The 27163-nt window shown below is 41.9% G+C and overlaps 1 protein-coding gene across 3 annotated transcripts in view; it reads left to right on the top strand.

Annotated features, from left to right (window-relative positions):
* The window catches only part of CENPU (centromere protein U), a 96982-nt gene that overhangs the window by 50625 nt on the left and 19194 nt on the right, over positions 1 to 27163 (top strand). For all 3 annotated transcript variants that reach the window (XM_029585474.1, XM_029585400.1, XM_029585332.1), the window contains exons 9-10: positions 3407 to 3454; positions 4748 to 4809. In XM_029585474.1, the coding sequence (XP_029441334.1) occupies positions 3407 to 3454; positions 4748 to 4809 (110 nt within the window). The remainder of the gene's footprint in view (positions 1 to 3406; positions 3455 to 4747; positions 4810 to 27163) is intronic.

Raw genomic sequence — 27163 nt, 5'->3', positions numbered from 1 at the left:
TGCCTAGATCTCTTTCCTGGGTGGTAACTCCTAAATTACAACCTAAAATTGTGTAACTACAGCAAGGATTAGTTTTTCCTATATGCATCACTTTGCACTTGTCCACGTTAAATTTCATCTGCCATTTGGAAGCTAAATCTTATAGTCTCGCAAAGCGGTCCTGCAATTTAACACAATCCGCTTGAGATTTAACTACTCTGCATAATTTTGTATCATCCACAAATCTGATCACCTCACTCGTCATACCCCTTTCCAGATCATTTATAAATATATTAAAAAGCACTGGTCCAAGTACTGATCCCTGAGGCACTCCACTGTTTTTACCTTTTTCCACTGTGAAAACAGACTATTTTATCCTACTTTCTGTTTCCTGTATTTTAACTAGTTTGCAATCCACAAAAGGACATTGCCTCCTAATCCATGACTTTTTAGTTTTCTTAGAAGCCTCCCATGTGGGACTTTGTCGAATGCCTTCTGAAAATCCAAATACACCACATTTACCAATTCACCTTTGTCCACATGTTTATTCACCCCTTCAAAAAAAAAATTGGAGATTTGTGAGGCAAGACTTCCCTTGGGTAAAGCTATGCTGGCTGTGACCCATTAAACTATGTCTATCTAAATGTTTTGTAATTTTATTCTTTATAACAGTTTCCACAATTTTTCCCAGCACAGAAGTCAGGCTCACCGGTCTATAGTTTCCTGGATCACCCCTGCATCCCTTTTTTTAAATATCAGGGTTACATTGGCCATCTTCCGGTATAAAGGATGATTTTAATGGTAGATTACAAATTAATTGAAATAGGTCTGAAACTTCATTTTTTAGTTCTTTCAGAACCCTGGGGTGTGTGCCATCCGGTCCAGGCGATTTACTTCTCTTCAGTTTGTCAGTCTGTTCTACTACATCTTCCAGGTTCACTGTGATTTGGTTCAGTTCCTCTGAATCATCATCCTTGAAAACCATCTCCGGAACAGATATCTCCCCAACATCCTTTTCAGTAAATAAATCATTTAATCCTTCCACAATGGCCTTATCTTCCTTAAGTGCCCCTTTAACCCCTCGATCATCTAATGGTCCAACCAACTCCTTCGCAGACTTTGTGCTTTGGATATATTTTATAAAGTTTTTATTGTGAGTTTTTTCCTTTATGGCCAATTTCTTTTCAAATTCTCTCTTAGCCTGTCTTATCAATGTCTTACATTTAACTTGAGCAAACGTAAGAGAGTAGATGCCAAAGAATGTCTTTATCAAGATCTTTAATGGCTGGAGACGTGTTAAAACAATAAAACCGCCCTACTCAGGCCGAGTTTCGCCTGAGTCGGGCATCTACTCTCTTAAGTTTGTAGATTGCCTACCTTACATTTAACTTGCCAGTGCTTATGCTTAATCCTATTTTCTTCTGATGGATTCTTCTTCCAGTTTTTGAATGAAGATTTTTTTTTTTATAAAATAGCCTCTTTCACCTCACTTTTTAGCCATTCTGGAAATCGTTTCACCTTCCTTCCATCTTTCTTAATGCGCGGAATACATATGGACTGTGCTTCTAGGTTGGTATTTTTTTTAACAATGTCCACGCTTGTTGCACACTTTTTACCTTTGTGGCTGCACCTTTCAGTTTTTTTGTTTAACTATTTTTCTTATTTTATCAAAGTTTCCCTTTTGAAAGTTTAGTGCTACAGCTGTGGATTTACTTACTGTCCACCTTCCAGTCATTAATTCAAATTTTATCATATTATGATCACTATTGCCAAGTGGCTCCACCACCGTTACCCCTCTCACTAAATCCTGCGCTCCACTGAGAATTAAATCTAAAATTGCTCCCTCTCTTATCTCAGTCTTTCTTCTGCTCTCTCCTCTATGCTGCTTGTCGAATTTTGAAGACCTAAATTTCTACTAAAAATGATCTCACTGGTTCATTTAAATCAATTTATCATATTGCTAGCGGTTTTTCCTAGGCTACATGCCTATAACGGTGAACAAGTTCCTCATATACAGGACTGCAAAAGAACTTTTAGTTCTGTCTAAATAGAATAATAGTTTTACAGAAAGTCTTCACAGTTCTGTTTCTTTCAATTTAGTAAAGCTAGGGGTATTGTTTACAAAAAAAAAAAAAGCTATTGACTTAGATATCCGATCGCATCAGTTATTGCTACAATCTGTCAAGACTACATCTTCAAAGTAAGGTGAAAGCTTCTCAGGTTGGCATGTCTTTGTTCCGCTTTTATGAAAGAGATCTGCAAGGCTGCTATTTGCTCTTCCAAACATACTTTATAATTAATTACTGCCGAGAGAATACTTTCTGTGAGGACAGGCAGTTTTTAAAAGCTTGTTTAATCTCTTCAACTCTACCCTCCAGGCACAGCAAATAATGATGGGTTGCATTGACCCATCTGCACTGCTCAGATAAAAAAAAACCCAAAAAAACTAATCAAATGCAACCCTGAGCTTGAGAGACTGTATTTCTGTGGCAGACTTTTTATCCTAAACTAAATAAGCCTGATACTTCACGTTCAATGATATCCAGCATAGATCTCTGCTTCAACGGCAGGGAGAATGATGAAAAGATGATTTATATTCGGACAACAACCAACAAGGATTGAGTTGCACAGGCTGGATAAACATGCGTGGGAGTAGCTTGCTATGACGGCAGTTACTACCCCTAAACAATTAGCTAGATGCTTCACTTAGATGCAGCTCCAGCCCTGCTAACTACATCGATGGCGGGGGTGGAAGGGAAATAGATTGATGGTGGGGATGGAAGGGAAATAGAACAAAAAAGTTACTTACAAGGGACAAGAGTAACAGATAAGTATGGGGAAAAAAAAAAGTGAAAGCTTGCTGGACAGACTGAATGGCCCGTTTGGTCGTCTTCTGCCGTCATTTCTATGTTTCTATGCGTGTGTTTCTCTGGTGGGCTGTGGTCTTGTCTCTGTGTCTCTCTGTGTTTGGGTTTGTTATGTCTGTCTGTTTTTCTGCCTGGGTATGAGGTATTTGTCTGTCTGTCTAGGTGTGGGATGTCTGCCCCTCTGTTTTTGTCTGGATGTTGAGTGTGTGTTTCTCTGTGTCCCTGTTAGTGTGCGTGTATTCTTGCTCCTTTCACCAACTTGAAGAGAAACAAAATGGTATGTTGGACTTAGATTTTATTTTGCTGCTTTAATTTGTGTAACTTGTATTTGTTTGGGTGATTTCAATTCATGTATTCGTTTTGTTTATTGATATTTGATATTGTGTATACTTAGAATTTTTGTTTTTTTTACTTTGTAAGCTGCTATAATGAGCTGCAAATAGTGATATAACAATTTTATTAAACTTAAAACTTGTGTTCCTCCTTCCCTTCACATGTATGCTGTATGTTTCCGTCTTGGCTTATTGCATTTATTACTGTGTCCTTTCTGTTACTTATAGTCAGAAGAGGTTCATAGATTGAAAAACCTAAAAAAGAAAAATGCAAAGGTAAGCAGTTAAATCTGTTTGCTGCCTTGTTTTCCTCTCCTTTTGAGATGGGGGAGCAGACAGTATATAAATTTTGGAATCTGCACACCTTGAAAATTTCAGACTACTCTGCTCTTGGATTTAGCTATTAGGCACTATATTATTAATGCATTATTCATTCAACATCTTTCTGTGGCTTGTATTGTTGCCAAGTAGTTTTTAGTACCTGCCTTTAGTAAACAAAAGCAAACCAATCATGTTTGCTTCTGCCAGTTTTCATTGTATCAAAGTTCAAAACTGAAGCCTGTGCAATCGGTTTTATCTGAGGAAAGTAAACGTCAGCCTACAAAGGAATGGTTAAATCCATTTCTGGCTGAAATTCTTCAGCCAGCCAGACAGTTGCCTGTGCATGCAGCACCCTCACTGACTTGGGTTCATTGGCAAGACTATTCCTTACAGCTCCAGTTATCTGTTCTCTTGCTGATATCTGTTACCTGTGTGTCATTGTAGATATCATAAATGAAACAGACTATTGCTGTTCAAAAATGCAACTGTGGAGCTGGCCTGGTAGCCCAGCACAGCCATACAGGAGACCTGGGTTTGATTCCTAGCAGTGATGTTTACCATTGGGATGGGGCTGCTGCAGAAGTAGCATTTGCAACTCAATGAGGGACGAGATGAGATCTGTTCAGCTACTGCACAATAGTGGTTTCCATTTGAGCCAGTTGCCACAGTGGCTGGGTTATAGAGGGAGGAGGCGGAGCCTAATTTGGAGATAACCTTTTAGTGCACTAGTTCTCAAGACAAACATGGCGGCTCCTCCCTCAAGGATCTCCATTCCAGTCTGCAGCTAGCAGTGCAACGCTAGCTGCAGACTGGGGCTGGGGTCTATGAGCTTGCACGGAAGTGCAGATTTCATGCTGACTGCTGTTTCTGCCTTTGCTTCCCTACTTTAGGTTAGTGGAGGAAAGGTGTGAGTGAGGGAAGGGAGGCGCAGTGGAGGTCTGCTATTTTGGTTTGATTGTCATCTTGTGTCATGTGCATTTTCAATGTTAAAATGGGGTCATTTGGGATAAAAAATTTGGAAACTGCTGCTGTAGCAGCTGCAGATGAATGTTTGACACCTAACTGGCATTGGAAGCTCAGGTTTGGAGGGAGGGAAGCCAGTCTTTCTGAAACAAACAAGAAAAAAAAAAGCAATTTTAGAAGATTTGTTTTGTAATTTGATTTCTTTGTAAGCCGTCTGCTATTGGTAACATGTTGGGCTACAGCTTGCAATTCATGCAAGTTAGGCATCTCTCCTTTGTTTCATAGTTACTGACGGAAATCAATAAGAAGAGGCGACGTTTGGTTGAGGTGAAAGAAGAATTGATTGAGTAAGTTTTCATTTTCTGAACAATTGGTTGGAAATTCATTAGCTGATTTTCTTAAATGAAAGGAGACTGTTGATCAAAGGCAAAAAATAGTTGGCAAAAAAGCTGGAGCAAAAGGAATTGGAACCTGTTTGTGCAGTTCTGCTGAGGGAGCTTTTGTAGCACAATAATATATTGAACTGAAACCATCCTTTACAGTTAAGGATTCAGAGGAACTGAAACAAAATCGCTGTGAATCTGGAAGAGGTAGAAGAGCAAACTGACAAACTAAAGAATAGCGGATCACGGTGACCTGATGCTGTTCACTGCAAGTTCTAAAAGAGTTCAAATGCAATATTGCAGACCGGCTACTAGTAATGTGCAACCTATTATTCAAATCTGCCACTGTGCTTTAGGACTAGAGAGTAGCCAATTTTTATGAAGCGCTCTAGGGATGATCCAGACTGGTGATATGGATAAATGTGATTCAGTGGGCAAGAGCAAGCATGGATTTAGCAAAGGGAAGTCGTGCCTTACTAATCTAATAGAATTTTTTTGAAGGTTTAAACAAGTATGTGGTAAGAGAGAGCCAGTTGATATAGTGGCTTGAATTTTCAGAAGGTATTTGATAAAATCCCTCATAAGATTCCTTAGAAAATTTAAAACTCATGGGATAGGAAGCAAAGCTTTCCTGTGAATTGGCAATTGGTTAAAAGAGAGGAAACAAAGAATACGACTTAAATGGTCAGTTTTCCCAATGAAAGAAGTAAATGGCGGAGTGCCCCAAAGATCTATACCAGAGCTTTCCAAACTTTTCATGTTGGTGACACACTTTTTAGACAAACATAATTTCACGACACGGTAATTCAGTCTACTAGTAAACCAGAGGTTAAAGGTTAAACGAATGAAACATATTTCGACAATTTATGTATGTTTCCTTAAATATATACATAAATAAAATGTTTCACGACACAACCTATCTCATGAAAACCTTAAATTTATATTAAAAATATATATTCCAAGATTCATGTTATTGTTATAATTTATGAGAAACAATAATAAAACAAATTGTCTGTCCCCCACACACTCATCTCTCTCCTCCCCCCAGCACATGTCTGGCCCCCACACACTCATATCTCTCCCCCTCAAGCACATGTCTGTCCCCCCAGCACGTTTGCCCCCCACTCACTCATCTCTCTCCCCCCAGCACATGTCTGGCCCCCACACTCATGTACCTCGTCTTTTTGATTGTTGCCAGTTAAGTGCTTCACTCCCTTCCATGATCACCAGACACTGCTGCTTGCAGTAAGTACTCCTCATGGCCAGGCCTCATCGGCAGCAGCAGCCAATGCAAGGATGGCTGGGCTCGTTCCACCCACCAAGCCCCCCAAAAAAACGCGATTGACAGCAAAAATCACCCAATAATAAGCAACCCATAAACTGAAAAAAAAAGTGAATCTCTAGGAAAAAAAAAGCCCAAACTCGCATCAGAGTTGACCGGGCTTGCGCGACACACCTGCACACTGCAGGCGACACACTAACGTGTCCCGACACACAGTTTGGAAAGCTCTGATCTATACTGAGAGAAGTGGTGTTTTAACTTTGTCATTAATGATCTAGAAAAGGGAGCAAGGAGTGATCAAATTTCAGATGACACAAAATTATTCAAAGTAGTTAAAACATGAGTAGGTCGTGAGAAATTGCAAGAAGACCTTGCAGACTAGGGAACTGGGCTTCTAAATAGCAGATTAAATTTAATGTGATTTAACTGCAAAGTGATACACAAAAGGGAAAAATCACCCTAACTGTGTGTGTGCAATGCTGGGTTTCATATTAAGAAATACCATCCAGGAAAAGGACCTTGGTGGTGGTGTTAGGCGCACATTGAAATTCTCTGCCAAGTGTGCAGCAGTGATCAAAAAAGGAAATATGTTAGGAATTATTCAGAAAGGAGCTAATATCAAAATGTCTCTGTATATATCTATTGTGCAACCACACCTTGAGTACTGTGTGCAGTTCTGGTCAGAACTATTAAAGGTACAGATAAGGGCAACAAAATGATAAAGGGAGTGGAACGGATGCCATATGAAGAAAGGTTACATTGGTTAGGGCAACTCAGCTTGGAGAAGAGATGACTGAGAGGGGATTTATAACGTTTTATAAAATCATGAGTGGGGTGGAATGGAATTTTAAGTGTCTTTTTCTGTCTGTACTTTTAAGCTGTGGAATTTGTTGTTGGAGGGTGCAACCAAGCTTAATAACATAGTTGGGTTTTAAAAAAAAAGTTGGTCAAGTTTCTGGAGGACAGCTCCATGAACACTTATTAGCCAGGCAGGCAGTGGGGATTGCTACCTTCTGCATCTGGGAATGAGCGACAAGGAAGAGATCTTCTGGATACTTCTAAGTGACCTGAATTGGCCACGATGGGAGGCAGGATGCTGGGATCAATGGACCATTGATCTGACCCAGCATGGCATTTCTTATATTCTAGGTGGCTGAAAAGCATTTTCTGACCTTTCATTCTACCCAGGAAATGGGTAGGATTCAGCAGCTTGCAAGTTAAAGATATTTTAGGTCTGTGATCAGAGTTTCCTTACAGCTAAGCCACAATGGATAATGCCTGTGTAATTGTGCCCAAAGGACAGAGATGAGGCCCTATATCTTCTATACTTACAAGTGCACTTATAATTCTGGCTGTTCACTATCTCTGTTGTGGTCCTCCATGCTCTTAAAATTTGTAGTCTCCTGTACCTCTGTTCATTTCCCACATACAAAACAAGCAGCCTCTAAGTTTTGTGGGTTTTTTTTGTTTTGTTTTTTTTTTACAAGTTGGCATCTGATGTTTACCATTCCACATAAAACTGTCATCCATTTTAAACTCAAAACTCCCTATTTCTATTTGGTTTATCTCAATGCCTAATCCATCGGTTCCTAGCTCTTTTTTTTTGGTTCATTTTTTAAATTTTTGTTTTGTACTGCTTTTACGTGTTGACTATCTTTGTAAAGAACGCAGCTATTTTTTCATCTTTTAAGTTTTTTAATCAAGCCAGTTAGAATCCAGAGGGACAGGGACTGAGGGGGTATTTTTTGATTGGTTTCCAGTCTCAAGTTTGTGATCCAAAAATTGCTGTGGGAAAAAAGCAAGGCTCCTCCTTCCCCCAACTTGGACTCAGTTCAGTCTCAGCTCAGTCTTTTTTTTTAATCTCTTGTTTAACTTCTGCTTTAAGCCTCATTGTTTTCCTCCTTCTGTTCCATATAATATATCTTTCTTTGCAGGCATCCATCATGCCTGAGCTTTAGAACATAAGAATTGCCATGCTGAGTCTCAAACCAAGTTCCATTGAGCTCAACCTCCTGTCTCTGACAGAGGCCATTCCATGTTGCAAGTACCTGGCAGATTCCATAAAGTAGATCAGATTCCTGTTATTCCCAGTGATAGCTCTAGCTTTCTTTTATCTACCTGGCTAATCTGTTATGGATTTTTCCTCCAGGAACTTGTCCAAGCTTCTTTTAAACACTGCTATGCTATCATGTCCTCGGGCAACCAATTCCATAACTTGATAGTGCACTTTCTATGATCTTTTTTTGAATCTGCTGGTTGTTAATTTCATGGAATGTCCCCTTGTTTTAGTATTTTTGAAAGGGTAAATAACCATACTTTATTTACTCGTTCCACCCAACGCATGATTTTACAAATTTCTATCATGTCCCCTCTCAGCCATCTCTTTTCTAAGCTGAAGAGTCCTAGCCTGCGTAGCCTCTTATAGGAGATATATTCCATCCTTTATATCACTTTTGTTGTCGCCTTCTACACCTTTTCTAGTTCTGCTACCCTGTTTCCCCGAAAATAAGACAGTGTCTTTATATTAATTTTTGCTACCAAAGATGCACTAGGCTTTATTTTCAGGAGATGTCTTATTTTTCCATGAAGAAGAATTCACATACCGGTATATTGTTGAACAAAAAAATGAACTCGCTCCTCGAGGGCCTGCTCTCCCTGCCTCTGTGCCTGTATTCAACTACTTCTGCCTGCTGGGATCATTTTTAACTTGCTTCCTTTTCTCCATTGGGAAAAACTGAAAGGTGGAGGCTGCTGCTGACTCATACCTAGAAAATGACCACTGATGTTACTGAATCCTGAGCACATTGTCCATTTCCATCCATCCTGAGCACATTGTCCATTTCCATCCATTCTTCTCCATTCATTTGTTGATCTTTGAGAGAATGCAGAAGAAAGGAAACTCAGACTAATCCTTCTTACAGCAATTTGTATGAGATTTTATTAATCTAGATGTCCAATTATATCACCAATATATAGGGCAGTTGCTGAACAAAACAAAGCTTGCATTCTCTTCCCTTTTAGGCTTGTGTGCTCACAGAATCAGAGATTGACTGAAAAAGAAGAGTGACGCTCTTTATACAGTAATTTTAAAAAATGCAAGCTGCGTCTACGGTAAGAAGCGTAAGAAATAGTGACCTCTGAAGCTGGTCGGCCGACGCATCTTCCAAAACTCGCCTCACAAGGATGCCCTTCAAAGGATCCCTCCTGGTTGGCAGCGAGTTAGAAAAACTGGCCAACAAATGGGGCGAGTCTCCATTGCCGCGCCTACCGGAGGACAGGACTAAGAGAAACCAGCGACTCTTTCCTCGGTCCTCCAAGGGCAGAAGTTCACAGCGCTTCAATCCATACAGAAGCAACTATCAAGCGCCCCGCCCGGCGGGCAGGAACCAGTCCTTTCGGAACAAGCACAACAAGAGGGGAACCAGCTCGGGTACAGGCCCCAGCCATACACCACAATGAGATTCAGCTGAACCGTCCAAGGGAAGAAGTCACAGGGGTCAGACTAGCTCTATTCTACCACAGATGGATCGAGATAACTTCGGACAAGTGGGTCCTAGCCATCATTCGGGAGGGGTACTACCTGGATTTCCTGCGAACCCCTCCAGACAAGTTCTTGGAGTCCCCCTGCCACGACCTCTCCAAGAGGGCGGCAGTGGAAGCTACACTGACCAGACTACTGGCCCTCAAGGCCATAACCCCAGTGCCTCCACAAGAAATAAATACTGGGCATTATTCCATTTATTTTATCGTCCCCAAGAAAGAGGGGACGTTCAGGCCCATCCTGGACCTCAAGTCGGTCAACCGCCACCTGAGGATTCCCCACTTCCGCATGGAAACCATATGCTCCGTAATAAGGGTGATACAACCCGGAGAGTTTCTCACATCCCTGGATTTTTCGGAGGCCTACCTACACATCCCAACTCATCAGGAACACCAGCGCTATCTACGCTTCAAAATCCTGGACCTTCACTACCAGTTCCGGGCACTACCCTTCGGGTTAGCCACAGCTCCCCAGACGTTCACCAAGATCATAGTGGTGGTGGCGGTGGCAACACTGAGGAAGGAAGGAATCCTCGTACATCCTTACCTAGACGACAGGCTGATCAGGGCAAAATCCCCAGAAGAAAGCCGCCAAGCAACCAACAGAGTCAAAACTCTACTGGAGAGCCTAGGTTGGGTGGTAAACACAAACAAAAGTCTACAGCCCTCACAGTCTCTAGAATACCTAGGAGTCCGATTCGACACCAAAGAAGACAAGGTCAGCCTGACTCCCACAAGGAGATCAAAACTGTGGGACCGGTTACAAATTCTGCTGAGCGAACGTCACCCCACAGCATGGGATTACCTGCAAGTCCTTGGTCTGATGGCATCCACACTGGAAGTAGTGCCATGGGCGTGAGCTCACATGAGACCCCTGCAGAGCTCACTTCTATCACGATGGAATCCACTGTCTCAGAACTACGCCGTACGTCTATCACTCTCGGGCAGAGTCCGGACCCAGCTACGGTGGTGGCTGCAGGTCAGCCACCTGAGCCGGGGAACAAGGCTATCTTCCCCAACCTGGACCCTGCTCACCACAGATGCCAGCCTACGAGGTTGGGGAGCACACTGCGAGGAGTTAACAGCTCAAGGGCAGTGGAATGCAGAAGAGTCGAGATGGAACATCAACCGCCTAGAAGCGCGGGCAGTCAGACTAGCCTGTCTGCGATTCGCTCACAGACTTCGAGACAAAGCGGTCAGAGTAATGTCGGACAACGCCACAACAGTGGCCTACATCAACCGGCAGGGGGGAACCAGAAGCCAGCAGGTGTCTCTGGAAATAGACCCCCTAATGGCGTGGGTGGAAGTAAACCTCCAGGAGATCTCGGCCGTCCACATCGCTGGGAAAGACAACATCTCGGTGGACTACCTCAGCAGGGAAAGTCTAGACCCAGGAGAATGGAGGCTGTCGTCCGCAGCATTCCAACTGATAGTGAACCGGTGGGGGACACCGGACATGGACCTTCTGGCAAACCGGTTCAACGCCCAAGTACCCAGGTACTTCAGCTGCAGGCGGGAACCTCAGTCCCAGGGGATCGATGCCCTGGTACAGACCTGGCCACAGGGGACTCTAGTATACGCCTTCCCGCCGTGGTCCCTATTGGGCGCAATCATTCACAAGATACAGCTACACAGGGGACTAGCACTTCTAGTGGCCCTGGACTGACCAAAGAAGACCGTGGTACGCAGACATGAGAAGACTACTGGCAGGGAACCCCCTGCCGCTGCCTCCACCCAGAGACCTGCTTCAACAAGGACCGATCCTCCTCGAGGATCCAGCTCAGTTCTCTCTTACGGCCTGGCCATTGAGAGGGCTCGCCTGAGAAAGAGCGGATACTCGGGGGCTGTAATCGACACCCTACTCCGAGCACGCAAGTTCTCTACATCCTTAACGTACATAAGGATTTGGAGAGTATTTGAAGCCTGGTGCGAAGGCCACGACATCAAGCCACGCTCAATTAAAGTTCCCGTGATCCTGGAATTCTTACAGAATGGGCTACAGAAGGGGCTGTCCCTCAATTCCATCAAGGTATAGGTGGCCACATTGTCATGCTACGGCACCAAGAGCGAGGGCGACAGCATAGCCTCTCACCCGGACGCGTCACGTTTCCTGAAAGGAGTCAAACACATACTCCCACCACTAAAGTGGCCGGTACCTCTTTGGAATCTCAACCTGGTCCTGGATTTCCTAGCAGGAACCTCCTTCAGGCTCCTCCGAGGTCTGTCCCTCCGCCTGTTAACGTTAAAGACAGCATTTCTGCTGGCGGTTTGTTCAGCCTGCCGCATTTCAGAACTACAAGCACTGTCCTGCCATGAACCGTTCCTCAGGCTCACCGCAGGATCCATCCAGTATTATAGTTTTTCTTTCTCTGCTTTGACAATAGTTATACTGAAGGGCTACAGGGTAGGCTCTGTCCTCATATAGGATATCCTTTCAGTTTTAGTCTGTCGCCACCTGCTGGAAAGGAGGCTCAACACATGGTCTGGACTGGTACTACAGGAACGAAAATTATCAGGTAAGAACTAATTTTCCTTTATACTGTATTTCAGTTCAAAACAAAAGTGATATTTCACAGTTGAGTTTAACATATCTTTACTTGATGATTTTTGTGCTTGTAAATTTTGTATTTGTATATAGAGTTAATTACAAAAAAAAACAATGTGGTTTAAAAAAAAAGTTTTTGCATAGTCAGAGGTGTGAATCTTTATGAAATAGTATGTAAATTTGTGACATAATTGCAAGAGAATTTAGAAAAATCTGCCACAGAATTTGCTAACGTTTATCGCAGAATCTTGAAAAATCAGACCCGGGGGTCTGACTGTAGTTGTCCAATAGTTAACAAAGAGCATCTCGCCATTTTCATTATGAAACCATTAGAACATAAGAAATTGCCATGCTGGGTCAGACCAAGGGTCCATCAAGCCCAGCATCCTGTTTCAAACAGAGGCCAAACCAGGCCACAAGAACCTGGCAATTACCCAAACACTAAGAAGATCCCATGCTACTGATGCAATTAATAGCAGAGGCTATTCCCTAAGTAAACTTGATTTATAGCAGTTAATGGGTTTCTCCAAGAACTTATCCAAACCTTTTTTGAACCCAGCTACACTAACTGCACTAACCACATCCTCTTGCAACAAATTCCAGAGCTTAATTGTGCATTGAGTGAAAAAGAACTTTCTCCGATTAGTCTTAAATGTGCTACTTGCTAACTTCATGGAATGCCCCCTAGTCCTTCTGTTATCCAGACATTGATTTTCTTGGCATTGGAAAAAGTATTTTGGAGATGAATGTTGTCTGACAAGGCTTAGTCTGATATTTATGTTTTTTTGGTGGGGCAGGAGTGGTGGTAGCCCCACATCTTTAAGCAATATGGTTTCTCTTTTTATAGGCAGATCAGAAACTGTTTTTAATGTTCTGTCAGCTTTTTGCTCTGCTCTACTGAAATAACAGGGATTATAAAAACCATCAGTTCCTAATATTTAGAAAATATCTTTGTTCATGTACAGAGAATAGTTTACCAAAAAATAAAAATTGCATAGCAGCCATTACTTTACAATAATTTTTATAGCAAATTTAACATAGAATAATTAAATATTTTTTCTAACTTTTCTGTACATTTTTCCTCTGTTCTACCTCCTCTTGCTTTATTTTGTCTCTTCTTTCTTGTTCTGTTGAAACTTCACATTTTTCTTGTTTTACTGTTGCCTTTCTTTTCTCCCTCCTTTACTCTTTTCACACACAATCTTATTTTCCTCTAGTCATGTTTCCCTCTGCTCATCCTTAACCTTTGCTTTCTCTTGCTTTCACTTCACCACTTTCTCACCCCTTTTTCTGTAATGTTCTTGTCCTCTCAGTAGCTAACTTTTTCTCTCTCCTGTAGTCTCTCAATTCTCCCCTTCTTGGCCTTATTGCCCTCCACTTTGCCTCTCTTACCTTTTAGTGCTGCCTTTCACCTTCCAGTCTCTCAGTCCTAAACAAGTAACACTTCTCCTCCCCATCTAATTCTGACTGTGCTGTAGTAGAACTAAGCTTGTTGCTTCTGCAGGGATTCTGATCCTCTGTCCCCCTTCCATGTGGCTCAGTCCATTTCCTGATGCTAGAGCTGTATTGCTAGCATATGAAAGGGTTTGCCAGTGCACATCTCACACTGCCAGGGAGTGGGGAGAGCTGACTAGGCCCAGGAGGTTGATTGGATTGGTATACTTGTACCATTGTTTGCAATGCAGTACCAGGAAATTTGCATCCTGTTCATCTGTATTTTCAGCTATTATATATATATAATGCATGCCTAACAAATCCCTCTCTGTAATTTAAAACTTGTAAATTACCTCTGTCATGCTATGTTATCTCCACCAATCAAGAGTAAGTGATATATAATCCCTTCTAGAAATTTCAGTTTTTGTGAATAGCTAACCTTTCTAACACTATAGCCACTAACAGCCCTCAGGCAATCACTGACAGATGACTAACATAAAAGAAGACCAACCAGCCCATCCAGTCTGCCCAGTTATTCCTGTCCACACAGTAAGGATATTTCTTTGAAAACAAGCAGTTCACTATTACTCAGCGGGGGTGAATATCGTCCTGATGGCATCAAATGCACTGTGTGTTTCAGAGCTTTCTAGGAAATTATTTGACTTTCTCTGGGCCTCCACAGCTATGTGCTCAGTGTTCTTCAATCCTTTGTTTTCCACAGTTAATGTTGGATATGGGTTTTTCTTTGAGAGCAGCCTGTTTCAAAACTCTTATTTTGATTTGTTTTTTTCATATTTCACAATATCTTTGTGTTTTTTTTCATACTTCCCTTTTAGTTATTAGTTTAGCTTTTCATCATTAGTTTTATGACTTTTTTTGACATTCCTCTGAGCCCAGGTTTTTTCAGGACTCTGCAGACTTTGCCACTGATGTCTCCTTGTTTCTATCATTAACTGTCTTTTTGTTGATTACATATCAGTAGTATTTTTTTTTTTTTTCAAATGTTTCAGAGAAGGTGACCGGCAGCTTCAAAACGTGCCCAGACTGCAGTTGGAAGATGTATTAGTGACCTTCATGAGATCTTCTACAAATGACTGGGTGAAGGCCATGATGTTGCCAATTGCAGCATCTGCATAAGGATATTGCTAAGGGCCATCAGGTCCCAGAAGGCGAGGGTTCAAGTCTATCCTGATGAAGAAGCCCAGTTTCACTGCACTGAGGTGCTGAAAGATGCAACATCTCCGTCGGTGCCACTCTTATTTTCCCAGCTTGAACTAAACAGGTTTCCAAGAGCCTGAGCACAGAGCTGAGGGGATCCAGCATTGAGGGGCCATCAAAGGATAAAGAACATCACTCAAATCACATACTGCTGTTCAGCCAAAATCTGGGACAGGTTTTTGACCAAATCTAGAAATTATAGTTAGTATTTCAGTCTGCGTCCTGGAGTACACTTTGTGGAAGGGAGGCTGAGGTTCTATGCAAACTGTTGGCATATAGTAACCTCTGATAGCTGAGTATGTCAGGCAATTTCACAGGGCTGCAGATTTTGCCTATTGGCATTACAGAAAAGTGCCTACCTTGGAGAGTTTTACTGCCCAGGATTTACTGGGATTAGAAATTTCCTCCCTCTTGGAGGCCAGAGTGGTTGAACAGGAGACAGGGTGGCTATTTAACTCCAGGTACTTCTTGATATTGAAAATGATGGGAGGATACGGTTCTATCCTAGCCCCAAAGGACTTGAACAAGTTTCTTATGAAAGGAAAGTACAACATTTTTTCCTGGCCACCCTACTAAACAGAGGAAACTGAGTTTGTACCCTGGATTTAAAGAAAGCATAGACACAATTAGAAATATATCCTAGTCAAAGGAAATATTTCACATTTTTAAGAAGGGAGCACCATCTTCACTATCACGTTCTGCCTTTTTTTTTTTTTTTTTATATACACCGACATTCGATCTGAGATATCACATCGGTTTACATTCAGGTTCTGTAGGTACTTTTGGCCTCACATCTGCTCCTCAGGTATTCACAGTGTCTAGCAGTAGTAGCTGCATCCCTACGCAAACTAGGTTGTATGTTTCCCAACCTGGATAATTGGCTGGGCAAAGAATACCTCTTAGGTAGAGGTGGAGAGATCATTGTCCAGCACCGTCTGGGTGCTGGGGGTTTCTAAAGTTAATTATAAATTACTCCAAGTCCAAACTGAGTCTGACAACTCAATTGGAATGTATGGGGGTTTCGCTAGCTATGACTAAAGCTGTGGATTATTTTCTAACCGAATCACAAATCGGCCTGGTACATGTTGAGGATGTTGGATTTCATCAGCGGTTCATATTCTTCCCATAGCACATTGCCATATGCGACATGTTTGAAGGATCTTAATATCCCAGTGTTCCTAGGCCACTTGGTAATTTTAGGTATGTATCTCTGCTCTGGAGAAGCTCAGTTTGTCCTAGTGGGGTCAGATGGGATGTATCTGAGGGTACTAAGGGAACTTAGTCCTGGCAGCTCTGCTGGCTGATCTTTTAAATGCTTCCTTACAGGTGGATTTTAAAAGCGTTGCTCGCGCAAAAATAGCCTCGTACACGAGCAGCCAGAAAATATGCCCGTACATACCTGTGTGCACATCAAGAATAAGGAGTCAGAAAAGGGGCGGGGAATAGACGTTCCGGGGTGGGGCCAAGATACGCATGTAACCCCTGAATTTTGCAAGGCTGACCGTGGCAACGTGCAACATGTTACCTGTGTAACTTTACTACTGGTCCTGATAAGGTGCAAATCTGGAGAATTTGGGCCAAAGGGATCCTGAACACCGGGGGAGGGTGGGAAGAGAGAGAGCCCGTTAAAGAGATGATCTGACACTCTATATATATCCCACTGTAAGAGGGACACTTTCAACTCAGGGTAGGTTTTGGGGGGAGGGGGTGTTACATTGCTCTGCTTAGGGCACAGGGTTCTGTAGACCCTTGTAACACTGCCCCCCCCCCAAAAAAAAAACCCCCACTCTTAATTGAAAGTGCCCCTCTTATAGAGCGTGTCAGATTGTTTCTCCGGTCACTTGTGAGTACGCCCGTAAAGGCTCCAACACATACGTACAGTAGGGATATTTTAAACGGTAAGCATGCACATGATAAAATTGAGTGTATTTTTGCTCGCCCAATATGCATTTGCGCTCCTTTTAAAATGTACTTGTTAGAGTCTGGAGCAGTTCTGGAAGACTGGAGAAGGGCGGATGTGGTTCCTATTCATAAAAGTGGAAGTAAGGAGGAGGCTGGGAAGTACAGGCCAGTTAATATGACCTCTGTGGTCCGCAAACTAATGGAATCACTGCTAAAACAAGAAAATGCAGTTTTTGGCATCCAATGGGTTGGTTGCAAGATCCGAGGCGGCATGGTTTTACCAGAGGTAAATTGTGTCAAACAAATCTGATCAATTTCTTTGATTAGGTGACCAGAGAGTTAGATCAAGGGAGAGCGCTAGATGTAGTTTACTTATTTATTTATTTAGGGTTTTTATATACCGGCATTCATGAAGTGATCACATCATGCTGGTTTACAAATAAATAGGGGTACAATAAATACATCAAAACAGAAATAACGTGTCGAAGAAAGCAGTTACAATTAACAAGGACTATTGAACTGGGATCAGAGGAAATAAAGATAGTTTAGCAGAGACTAAATTATATACAAGGAGATGAGGTACAGCTGCTGTGTTGGATATGTTGATGGCGAGATGCATTAATTTAAGTCCGGGAAAGCTTGCATAAACAGCCAAGTCTTGAGTCTTTTTCTAAAGGTTAGGAGACAAGGCTCCTGTCTGAGATCGGGAGGGATGGAGTTCCATAACGGTGGGCCAGCTCTGGAGAGGGCTCGATCTCTTAAGGTAATGTGACTAGTGGTTTTAGTAGGGGGTACATGGAGGGATCCTCTGTATGCGTCTCTGGTAGGTCTTGTGGAGATGTGTAAGCGGAGAGGAAATTGTAGGTCAATTGTGGTGTGTTGATGGATGATTTTGTATATCAAGGAGATGGATTTGTAGATGATTCTGAAGTGAATTGGTAGCCAATGAAGGTCTTTTAGAATTGGGGAAATATGGTCTCTTTTCCTGGTGTTTGTTAGTAAATGGGCTGCTGTGTTTTGTACCATTTGGAGCGGTTTGGTGTAGGAGGAAGGGAGACCAAGTAGGATAGCGTTACAGTAATCTAACTTTGAGAAAATAATTGCTTGGAGGATCGTTCTGAAATCTTGGGCGTGGAAGAGAGGTCTTATCCTTTTTAAAACTTGGAGTTTGTGGAAAGCAGTCTTTGGTCGTTCTGTTGATGGAGGCTTTGAAGTTCAGCCTGTTGTCAATTATCACTCCTAAATCTCTCACTTGAGTGGTTGGTTGGATGAGAAGCGGTGAGATTGCTGTTCTCTGGAGATATGAGTAGTATTTCGGTCTTGGAGGAGTTTAGTTCTAGATTTAGGCTATTGAGGAGACGTTTGATTTCTTGGTGGCAGGATTCCCAGTAGTCGAGGGTTTTCAAGTATGAGCCTTTGATGGGGATCAGGATCTGGATATCGTCTGCGTAGAGAAAGTGTTTTAGGTTGAGGTTGGTGAGGAGTTGGCAAAGTGGTAGAAGGTAGATGTTAAAGAGTGTCGGGGATAGAGAGGAGCCTTGTGGGACTCCTACGGATGAGTCATGGCATGAAGATTCTTTGTTCTGGATTTTGACCTTGTAACCTCTGTTGCTGAGAAACGATTTGAACCAAGATAGAGCAGAGCCGGAAACTCCTATGGCAGCTAACTGGTTGATGAGGATGGAGTGGCTGACTGTACTTGGATTTGTAGTTTACAAGGCCTTTGACATGATTCTGCACAGAAGTCATACATAAATTGTGCACCCTTGGTATGGATCTTAGTGACTGACTGGGTTAGAAACTAGCTGAGTGGGAGACGACAAAGGGTAGTGGTAAATGGAGTTTTCTCTGTGGAGGCGCTTGTTACTAGTGGTGTGACTTAAGGATCAGCATTTTTGTGAGCGACATAACAGGTTGTCGGGAAAGGTTTGCCTTTTTGCCAATGATACCAAAATCTGTAACAAGGTAGACAGCCAGGAAGGAATAGAAAATATGAGACAGGATCTACGAGACTCAAGGAACGATCTATAGTCTGGCAGCTAAGATTTAATGCTTAAAAATGCAGAGTAATGCATTTAGGATGCTAAAACCCAATGGAAAGGTACGGTACTGGAGGTGAAATTCTTCTAAGCACAAAGAAAGAGTGGGATCTGGAAGTAATTATATCTGATGTGATCTTATGTTGGCCAAATAGGTGGATAAAGTGATGGTAAAAGCCAGAAAGATGCTTGGCTGAATAGGGAGAGGAATGTTCAGCAGAAAAAAGAAGGTGATATTGCCCCTGTATAGGTCCCTAGTGAGACCTCACTCTGAATACTGTGTACAATTCTGGAGACCGTACCTTCAAAAGGATATAAAGAGGATGGAGTTGGTCTAGAGGTTGGCTACTAAAATGGTCAGTGGTCTTCATTCTAAGCATATGGGGATGGACTTAAAGATCTAAATGTATATACCCTTGAGTAAAGGTGAGATAGGCGAGATATGATAGAGACATTCAAATATATCAAAGGTTTTCATGAACAGGAGGTGAGCTCTTTTCAATAGAAAAGAGGCTCTAGAATGAGAGAGATCATGAGATGAAGGTGAAAGGGGATAGATTCAGGAGTACTCTTAGGAAATATTTCTTTACAGAGAGGTGGTAGGTGCATGGAACAGCCTCCCAATAGAGGTGGTGGAGACAAAAATATCTGAATTCAAGAAAACAAGGGATAAATACAGGTGATCTCTAAGGAAGTGATGAGAATTATAATGCTAAATTAATTGGAAGGATGGGCAGACTGGGTGGGCCATGCAATCTTTTTCTGCTGTCATGTTTCTAGTAGCTTTCCCATTCCAGCCTGAACGAGGGCATGCCTTTCCAAATTCAATCTTATTTGGTTGACCTAACTATAGATGCATCCAGCCCTGGCTGGGGAGCTCATCTGGACAAGCTTCATACTCAAGACGCATGTTCCTAGCGGGAAAGGAGACTTCACATCAACCTCTTGGAATTAAGAGCAATTCATTATGCTCTAAAAGTTTTCAGAGACTGAGTAGCCAATCACAATATTCTAGTAAAAATGAACATAAAATCAGATGGCAATATTCTGCTTGAAGAAGCAGGGAGGAACAGACTCATTCCTCTTGTATTGGGAGGCTGTCAAGTTATGGCTCTGGGCCATATTAATAGGTCATCCTTGAGAGAAACATATAGCAAGAAAGACAAATATTCTGGCAGACAAACTGAACTGTCAAATATTCTTTCATGAGTCATCTCCAGAAAATAGTATAGCAAACAAGCTCTTACCTTGGTGTGGAGCTCTAGAAATGTATCTGTTCACAACAGCTCAAAACAGAAAGGTGTCAACATTCTGTTCTAGAAGGAAAGCAGATTAGCAGCATCCAGGAGTGGAAAAATTTGTTTTAAAACATAAGCACCAGCCTAAATTCATAGAAACCAGAAGAACAATACAGCTTTTAAAAAAAAAAAAAACATTTCCTCTGCACTCAGGCAGGCCAATCCCTACAAGTGGGCTATGCACCTCTAGCAGCAGATGGAGACGGAGTAAAAACTGATGTCACGGGGATATAGCCCAGCTTCAATATCAACCTGCTAGTTTTCGGTCTTCAGCATATGGTGGATATGCATTTCCCCACTGGGAATTGCTTGTAGTTAAAAAAAAAAAAAGAGGAAGAAGAAAAGAAGAAGTTTATCGCACCACTTGTACTCCTGAGGTGACATCAATGGGTTCCTCCCTCAGTTGAGTGCCTTTAGTCCGGCAGCCTTTTCAGGTGTGGACTTAAAAAAAAAAAAAAAAAAAAATTGAAGGACTTGAAGGACAAGGGAAGCTTTGCAATGAAGGCTTTTGCCCTCTTCCTCTGTAGCCGGAGACCTGGTCGTATTCTCAGCCAAGGATGGCTGAGCTCACATTAAAAAAAAAAACCAAAAGGAACAGAAGGCAGAGAGTAAGGCAGTTTTATTTCCCCTATTCCTTCCTTAGCTTGGGTCTTCCTCTGCATGAGTGGTCGGTGTCTTTTCCTTCTTCCCCCTCACTTCTCTGGAGAGTTAAGTGAGGTGCGGTGGCAGCGCAGGTACAGCAGGATGAGCAGCCTCTGGTTTGGCTGCACTCCCAGGCTTGGCTCTTTGAGCCATGTAGTAGGCCATGGGGGTATTTTCGTGTATTTGTTTATGTGCTTGCTTGCCACTCGGCGGTGTGTTGACATAGACACGCAAATGCTCACCTATTTGTGTGCAGAAGGCCACAGCCTATATTTGTGAAACGCCAATTTGAGATTGAGTGCCTTCTTGAGCGTGAGCTGAGCATCTCCAAGTACATACTAGGTGCCTACTTGAACGCGAGTGTACTGTGAGTGTACTTGAGTGCTTCTTTTATTTGGGCATACAAGGAAAGCGAGGTGGTATGGCACCGGTGACAAAGAAGTCTAAGTATCTAGCAATCTGTGCTGATTGCCATATAAGGGCAGTACAGCCAAGGATTTCCGCAAGTCTATACCAGAGCTGCCTGGATGCTGGGCCAACCCCTTGGTCAGAAAGGGACTGCAGCTGAAGATGACTCATGGAGGGTGTCCCCTTCTTCAATTGATCCTAGGATGGAAACTTCTTCATGGGATGTTTGATCCAAGGATGTCAGATTGGGACCTATAGGGCTTTGTATGGTCCCATCCTCCTTTTCCTGAGTGAGATTTTCCAGGCATGCCTGGCAGAGACAGTGATACTTTCAAAGCGGTGTTGTGAACTCAGGGTTCCTGGTTGTTGTCACTGTGTGCAAGCGCCTTTGTTCAGGGGTCCCTGATGATATGCAGGAAGATGTGGATACAGCTGATTCTGACAAGGTTTTGGGTTTCTCCCCTCTAGATGAGGGGGAAGTTCCTCAAGATTTAAAGCCACTTAGAACTCTGCTCAGTTTCTTTTATAGTGATTAGTTACCAAGTGTTATCTCAGACTCTGAAGCCACTAGGGGTGACTCTATAGGTTCGCAAAATATGGATTCTATTTTGGTCACCCTATGCAAGCATCTTGTTTCTTTCCCTCGGGGATGCAATTCGAGTTGATTGCCCCTTGGTGAGAGAACAAGTATGTCTTTTGAAGGTGGAAATGCCATTGGATTCTGTGTCTAAGCAGGAGGGGCAGCTCTAAAAGATGCTCGGGTTAGGAGAATTGAAGCTATCCTTAAGCAGGCCTTGAAACCATGGCAATGAATTTGTAAATTGCCTACAGTTGCTCCCTGGTGGCTCGGGCAAATCTATGCCTCTCTCAGGAGCCTGAGGGAGCACAGTTGAATAGTGGAGCGATGTTGGAACCGGGAGCTGTCACCTTAGTTGATGTGGGCTGTGACTTTGTTTGCTCTGCTGCCAGAGGAGTGGCTTCTGTGAGAGCGGCTAGGTGTCAACTGTGGTTGCGAAATTGGTTGGCAGATACAATTTCTAAGTTCAGTCTCACGAGAACATAAGAAAATGCCATACTGGGTCAGACCAAGGGTCCATCAAGCCCAGCATCCTGTTTCCAACAGTGGCCAATCCAGGCCATAAGAACCTGGCAAGTACCCAAAAACTAAGTCTATTTCATGTTACCATTGCTAATGGCAGTGGCTATTCTCTAAGTGAACTTAATAGCAGGTAATGGACTTCTCCAAGAACTTATCCAATCCTTTTTTAAACACAGCTATACTAACTGCACTAACCACATCTTCTGGCAACAAATTCCAGAGTTTAATTGTGCGTTGAGTAAAAAAGAACTTTCTCCGATTAGTTTTAAATGTGCCCCATGCTAACTTCATGGAGTGCCCCCTAGTCTTTCTACTATCCGAAAGAGTGAATAACCGATTCACATCTACCCGTTCTAGACCTCTCATGATTTTAAACATCTCTATCATATCCCCCCTCAGCCGTCTCTTCTCCAAGCTGAAAAGTCCTAACCTCTTTAGTCTTTCCTCATAGGGGAGCTGTTCCATTCCCCTTATCATTTTGGTAGCCCTTCTCTGTACCTTCTCCATCGCAATTATATCTTTTTTGAGATGCGGCGACCAGAATTGTACACAGTATTCAAGGTGCGGTCTCACCATGGAGTGATACAGAGGCATGACATTTTCCGTTTTATTCACCATTCCCTTTCTAATAATTCCCAACATTCTGTTTGCTTTTTTGACTGCCGCAGCACACTGAACCGACGATTTCAACGTGTTATCCACTATGACACCTAGATCTCTTTCTTGGGTTGCAGCACCTAATATGGAACCCAACATTGTGTAAGAACATAAGAACATAAGAAAATGCCATACTGGGTCAGACCAAGGGTCCATCAAGCCCAGCATCCTGTTTCCAACAGTGGCCAATCCAGTGGCCAATCCATAGCATGAGTTATTTTTCCCTATATGCATCACCTTGCACTTATCCACATTAAATTTCATCTGCCATTTGGATGCCCCAATTTTCCAGTCTTACAAGGTCTTCCTGCAATTTATCACAATCTGCTTGTGATTTAACTACTCTGAACAATTTTGTGTCATCTGCAAATTTGATTATCTCACTCGTCTTATTTCTTTTCAGATCATTTATAAATATATTGAAAAGTAAGGGTCCCAATACAGATCCCTGAGGCACTCCACTGTCCACTCCCTTCCACTGAGAAAACTGTCCATTTAATCCTACTCTCTGTTTCCTGTTTTTTAGCCAGTTTGCAATCCACTAAAGGACATCGCCACCTATCCCATGACTTTTTACTTTTCCTAGAAGCCTCTCATGAGGAACTTTGCCAAACGCCTTCTGAAAATCCAAGTATACTACATCTACCGGTTCACCTTTATCCACATGTTTATTAACTCCTTCAAAAAAGTGAAGCAGATTTGTGAGGCAAGACTTGCCCTGGGTAAAGCCATGCTGACTTTGTTCTATTAAACCATGTCTTTCTATATGTTCTGTGATTTTGATGTTTAGAACACTTTCCACTATTTTTCCTGGCACTGAAGTCAGGCTAACCGGTCTGTAGTTTCCCGGATCGCCCCTGGAGCCCTTTTTAAATATTGGGGTTACATTTGCTATCCTCCAGTCTTCAGGTACAATGGATGATTTTAATGATAGGTTACAAATTTGTACTAATAGGTCTGAAATTTCATTTTTTAGTTCCTTCAGAACTCTGGGGTGTATACCATCCGGTCCAGGTGATTTACTACTCTTCAGTTTGTCAATCAGGCCTACCACATCTTCTAGGTTCACCGTGATTTGATTCAGTCCATCTGACTCATTACCCATGAAAACCTTCTCCATTACGGGTACCTCCCCAACATCCTCTTCAGTAAACACCGAAGCAAAGAAATCATTTAATCTTTCTGTGATGGCCTTATCTTCTCTAAGTGCCCCTTTAACCCCTCGATCATCTAACGGTCCAACTGACTCCCTCACAGGCTTTCTGCTTCGGATATATTTTAAAAAGTTTTTACTGTGAGTTTTTGCCTCTACAGCCAATTTCTTTTCAAATTCTCTCTTAGCCTGTCTTATCAATGTCTTACATTTAACTTGCCAACGTTTATGCTTTATCCTATTTTCTTCTGTTGGATCCTTCTTCCAATTTTTGAATGAAGATCTTTTGGCTAAAATAGCTTCTTTCACCTCCCCGTTTAACCATGCCGGTAATCGTTTTGCCTTCTTTCCACCTTTCTTAATGTGTGGAATACATCTGGACTGTGCTTCTAGAATGGTATTTTTTAACAATGACCACGCCTCTTGGACATTTTTTACTTTTGTAGCTGCTCCTTTCAGTTTTTTTCTAACAATTTTTCTCATTTTATCAAAGTTTCTCTTTTGAAAGTTTAGCACAAGAGCCTTGGATTTGCACACTGTTCCTCTTCCAGTCATTAAATCAAATTTGATCATATTTTGATCACTATTGCCAAGCGGCCCGACCACCGTTACCTCTCTCACCAAGTCCTGTGCTCCACTGAGAATTAGATCTAAAATTGCTCCCTCTCTCGTCTGTTCCTGAACCAATTGCTCCATAAAGCTATCATTTATTCCATCCAGGATCGTTATCTTTCTAGCATGTCCCGATGATACATTTACCCAGTCAATATTGGGGTAATTGAAGTCTCCCATTATTACTGCACTACCAATTTGGTTAGCTTCCCTAATTTCTCTTAGCATTTCACTGTCCGTCTCACCTCTCTTGACCAGGTGGACGGTAGTATACTCCTATCGCTATAGTCTTCCCCGACACACAAGGGATTTCTACCCATAAAGATTCAATTTTGTATTTAGTCTCATGCAGGATGTTTATCCTGTTGGACTCTATGCCATCCCGGACATAAAGTGCCACACCTCCTCCCGGGTGCTACTCTGTCATTGCAATATAATTTGTACCCCGGTATAGCACTGTCCCATTGGTTATCCTCTTTCCACCATGTCTCTGAGTTGCCAATTAAGTCTATGTCATCATTCACTGCTAAGAGTTATCGATGGGCACCCAAACAATTGTAGAAGGATCCTTACTGTACTAAAGAGAACCTCAAAAATAGAACCTTCATAATAAATGTACCAACTCTTTCAAAAACTCTTAAATCCTCGTGAAACGAATGAAAGAAATTTTCAAACTATTAATATAAGAAAAAAATTTTTTTGGAAGGAAAGGAATGTTTCATATACAAGATCATAAATCCCCAGCCGGGGTAATATGACTATAAAGTGTAATCATAAACATCCCTCCTCCGACCAATGTGTGCAGTGTGTGTACGAAACAATATTACAATAAAAAACTTTTTTTAGAAAAATTTTTTGTATGCTAATCTAAAAATTTTTGACTCTATAGAAGTGGTGCAAAAATGCACTCAAATATTCAAATAATTGTCAAATGAACACTCCTCGCAGCCTTGATAACTGATCCCAAACAAAGGGTATAAAACTTGAAGAGCCGCTGATGGACGCGACCCAAGAAGGCTTAAACGGAAGTCTCTTATGGCTTACAACAGAAGCTCATGCAACACCCCGACTTATCTGATGATTTGATGGGTCAAATGTTTTGCACCACTTCTATAGAGTCAAAAATTTTTAGATTAGCATACAAAAAATTTTTCTAAAAAAAGTTTTTTATTGTAATATTGTTTCGTACACACACTGCACACATTGGTTGGAGGAGGGATGTTTATGATTACACTTTATAGTCATATTACCCCGGCTGGGGATTTGTGATCTTGTATATGAAACATTCCTTTCCTTCCAAAAAATTTTTTTTCTTATATTAATAGTTTGAAAATTTCTTTCATTCGTTTCACGAGGATTTAAGAGTTTTTGAAAGAGTTGGTACATTTATTATGAAGGTTCTATTTTTGAGGTTCTATCATTCACTGCTATACATTCTAATTCTCCCATCTTACTTCTTAGACTTCTGGCATTAGCATACAAACATTTCAAAGTTTGTTTTTTGTTTGTATTTTCATTCTGCTTTTTAATTGATATGGATAAGTTAGAATTTTTTAGCTCAGGTGAGTTTTTAGTTACAGGCACTTGGACTACTTTTCTTATTATTGGAACCTCACTGTCGGGATGCCCTAATTCTAATGCATCATTAGTATCCTTTGAAGATACCTCTCTCCGAACCATGCGCTGCTGAGCGACTGTCTGCTTTCCCCTTTGTTCTAGTTTAAAAGCTGCTCTATCTCCTTTTTAAAGGTTTGCGCCAGCAGTCTGGTTCCACCCTGGTTAAGGTGGAGCCCATCCCTTTGGAAGGTTACCCTTTAAGGGTTCTTTTATTTGAAAGGGAGTTGGAGAACATGGTACATAGATGAGGGGAATCCCAGGGCCCTCATTTGCGAGAGGATAAGAAGCCGACATCATGTCCTTTTGGGCAAGAGGCCATGCTAGAGGCTACAGGTGTTGTCATGTCTATAGGGAGTGACTACTCAGACATCTCGACCTTTTGGTAAATCTTAGGCCTTTCTATCCAGGAAGCCTCGGAGGAATCCGGGCTCCAGGAAATGTTAAGAGAAGGCTATGCTTTGGCGTTTCTTCGCATTTACCATATGTTGTGATCAAAATACGCTAGATTCTTTCTCCTGCCCTTCACAAAAACTTCTTGATTAGTTTCCCCAATTTTATTAAATTAGTTGAAGGATATAATGTTGGGACATTAACATGAACTAATCAGTGATAGTTATATTATTATTTAATAACTCCTTTTCTTATTCTTTATATTTGATTTGGTTGTTTCTTCTATTTGTCTTTCATTGAACAATAAACAGAGTAAGTAAAGTAAGCATTTCAAATTTATTAAGTAGTTAGAATTAATTTTTTTTATTTCATACATACTTCTTAGTACTTATGGCCAGAGCCTGTAAGCAATTATGTGGCAAACTTTGTATAAAGTAGCTGATTTTGAGGACAGTCTGCACTTCTGACCCTTTTAATTTGTG

Source organism: Rhinatrema bivittatum, chromosome 1, assembly GCF_901001135.1.
Source record: "Rhinatrema bivittatum chromosome 1, aRhiBiv1.1, whole genome shotgun sequence".
Lineage (NCBI taxonomy): Eukaryota > Metazoa > Chordata > Amphibia > Gymnophiona > Rhinatrematidae > Rhinatrema > Rhinatrema bivittatum.
The sequence above is the reverse complement of the archived record's forward strand: the minus strand, read 5'-3'. Positions and strand labels throughout refer to the sequence as shown.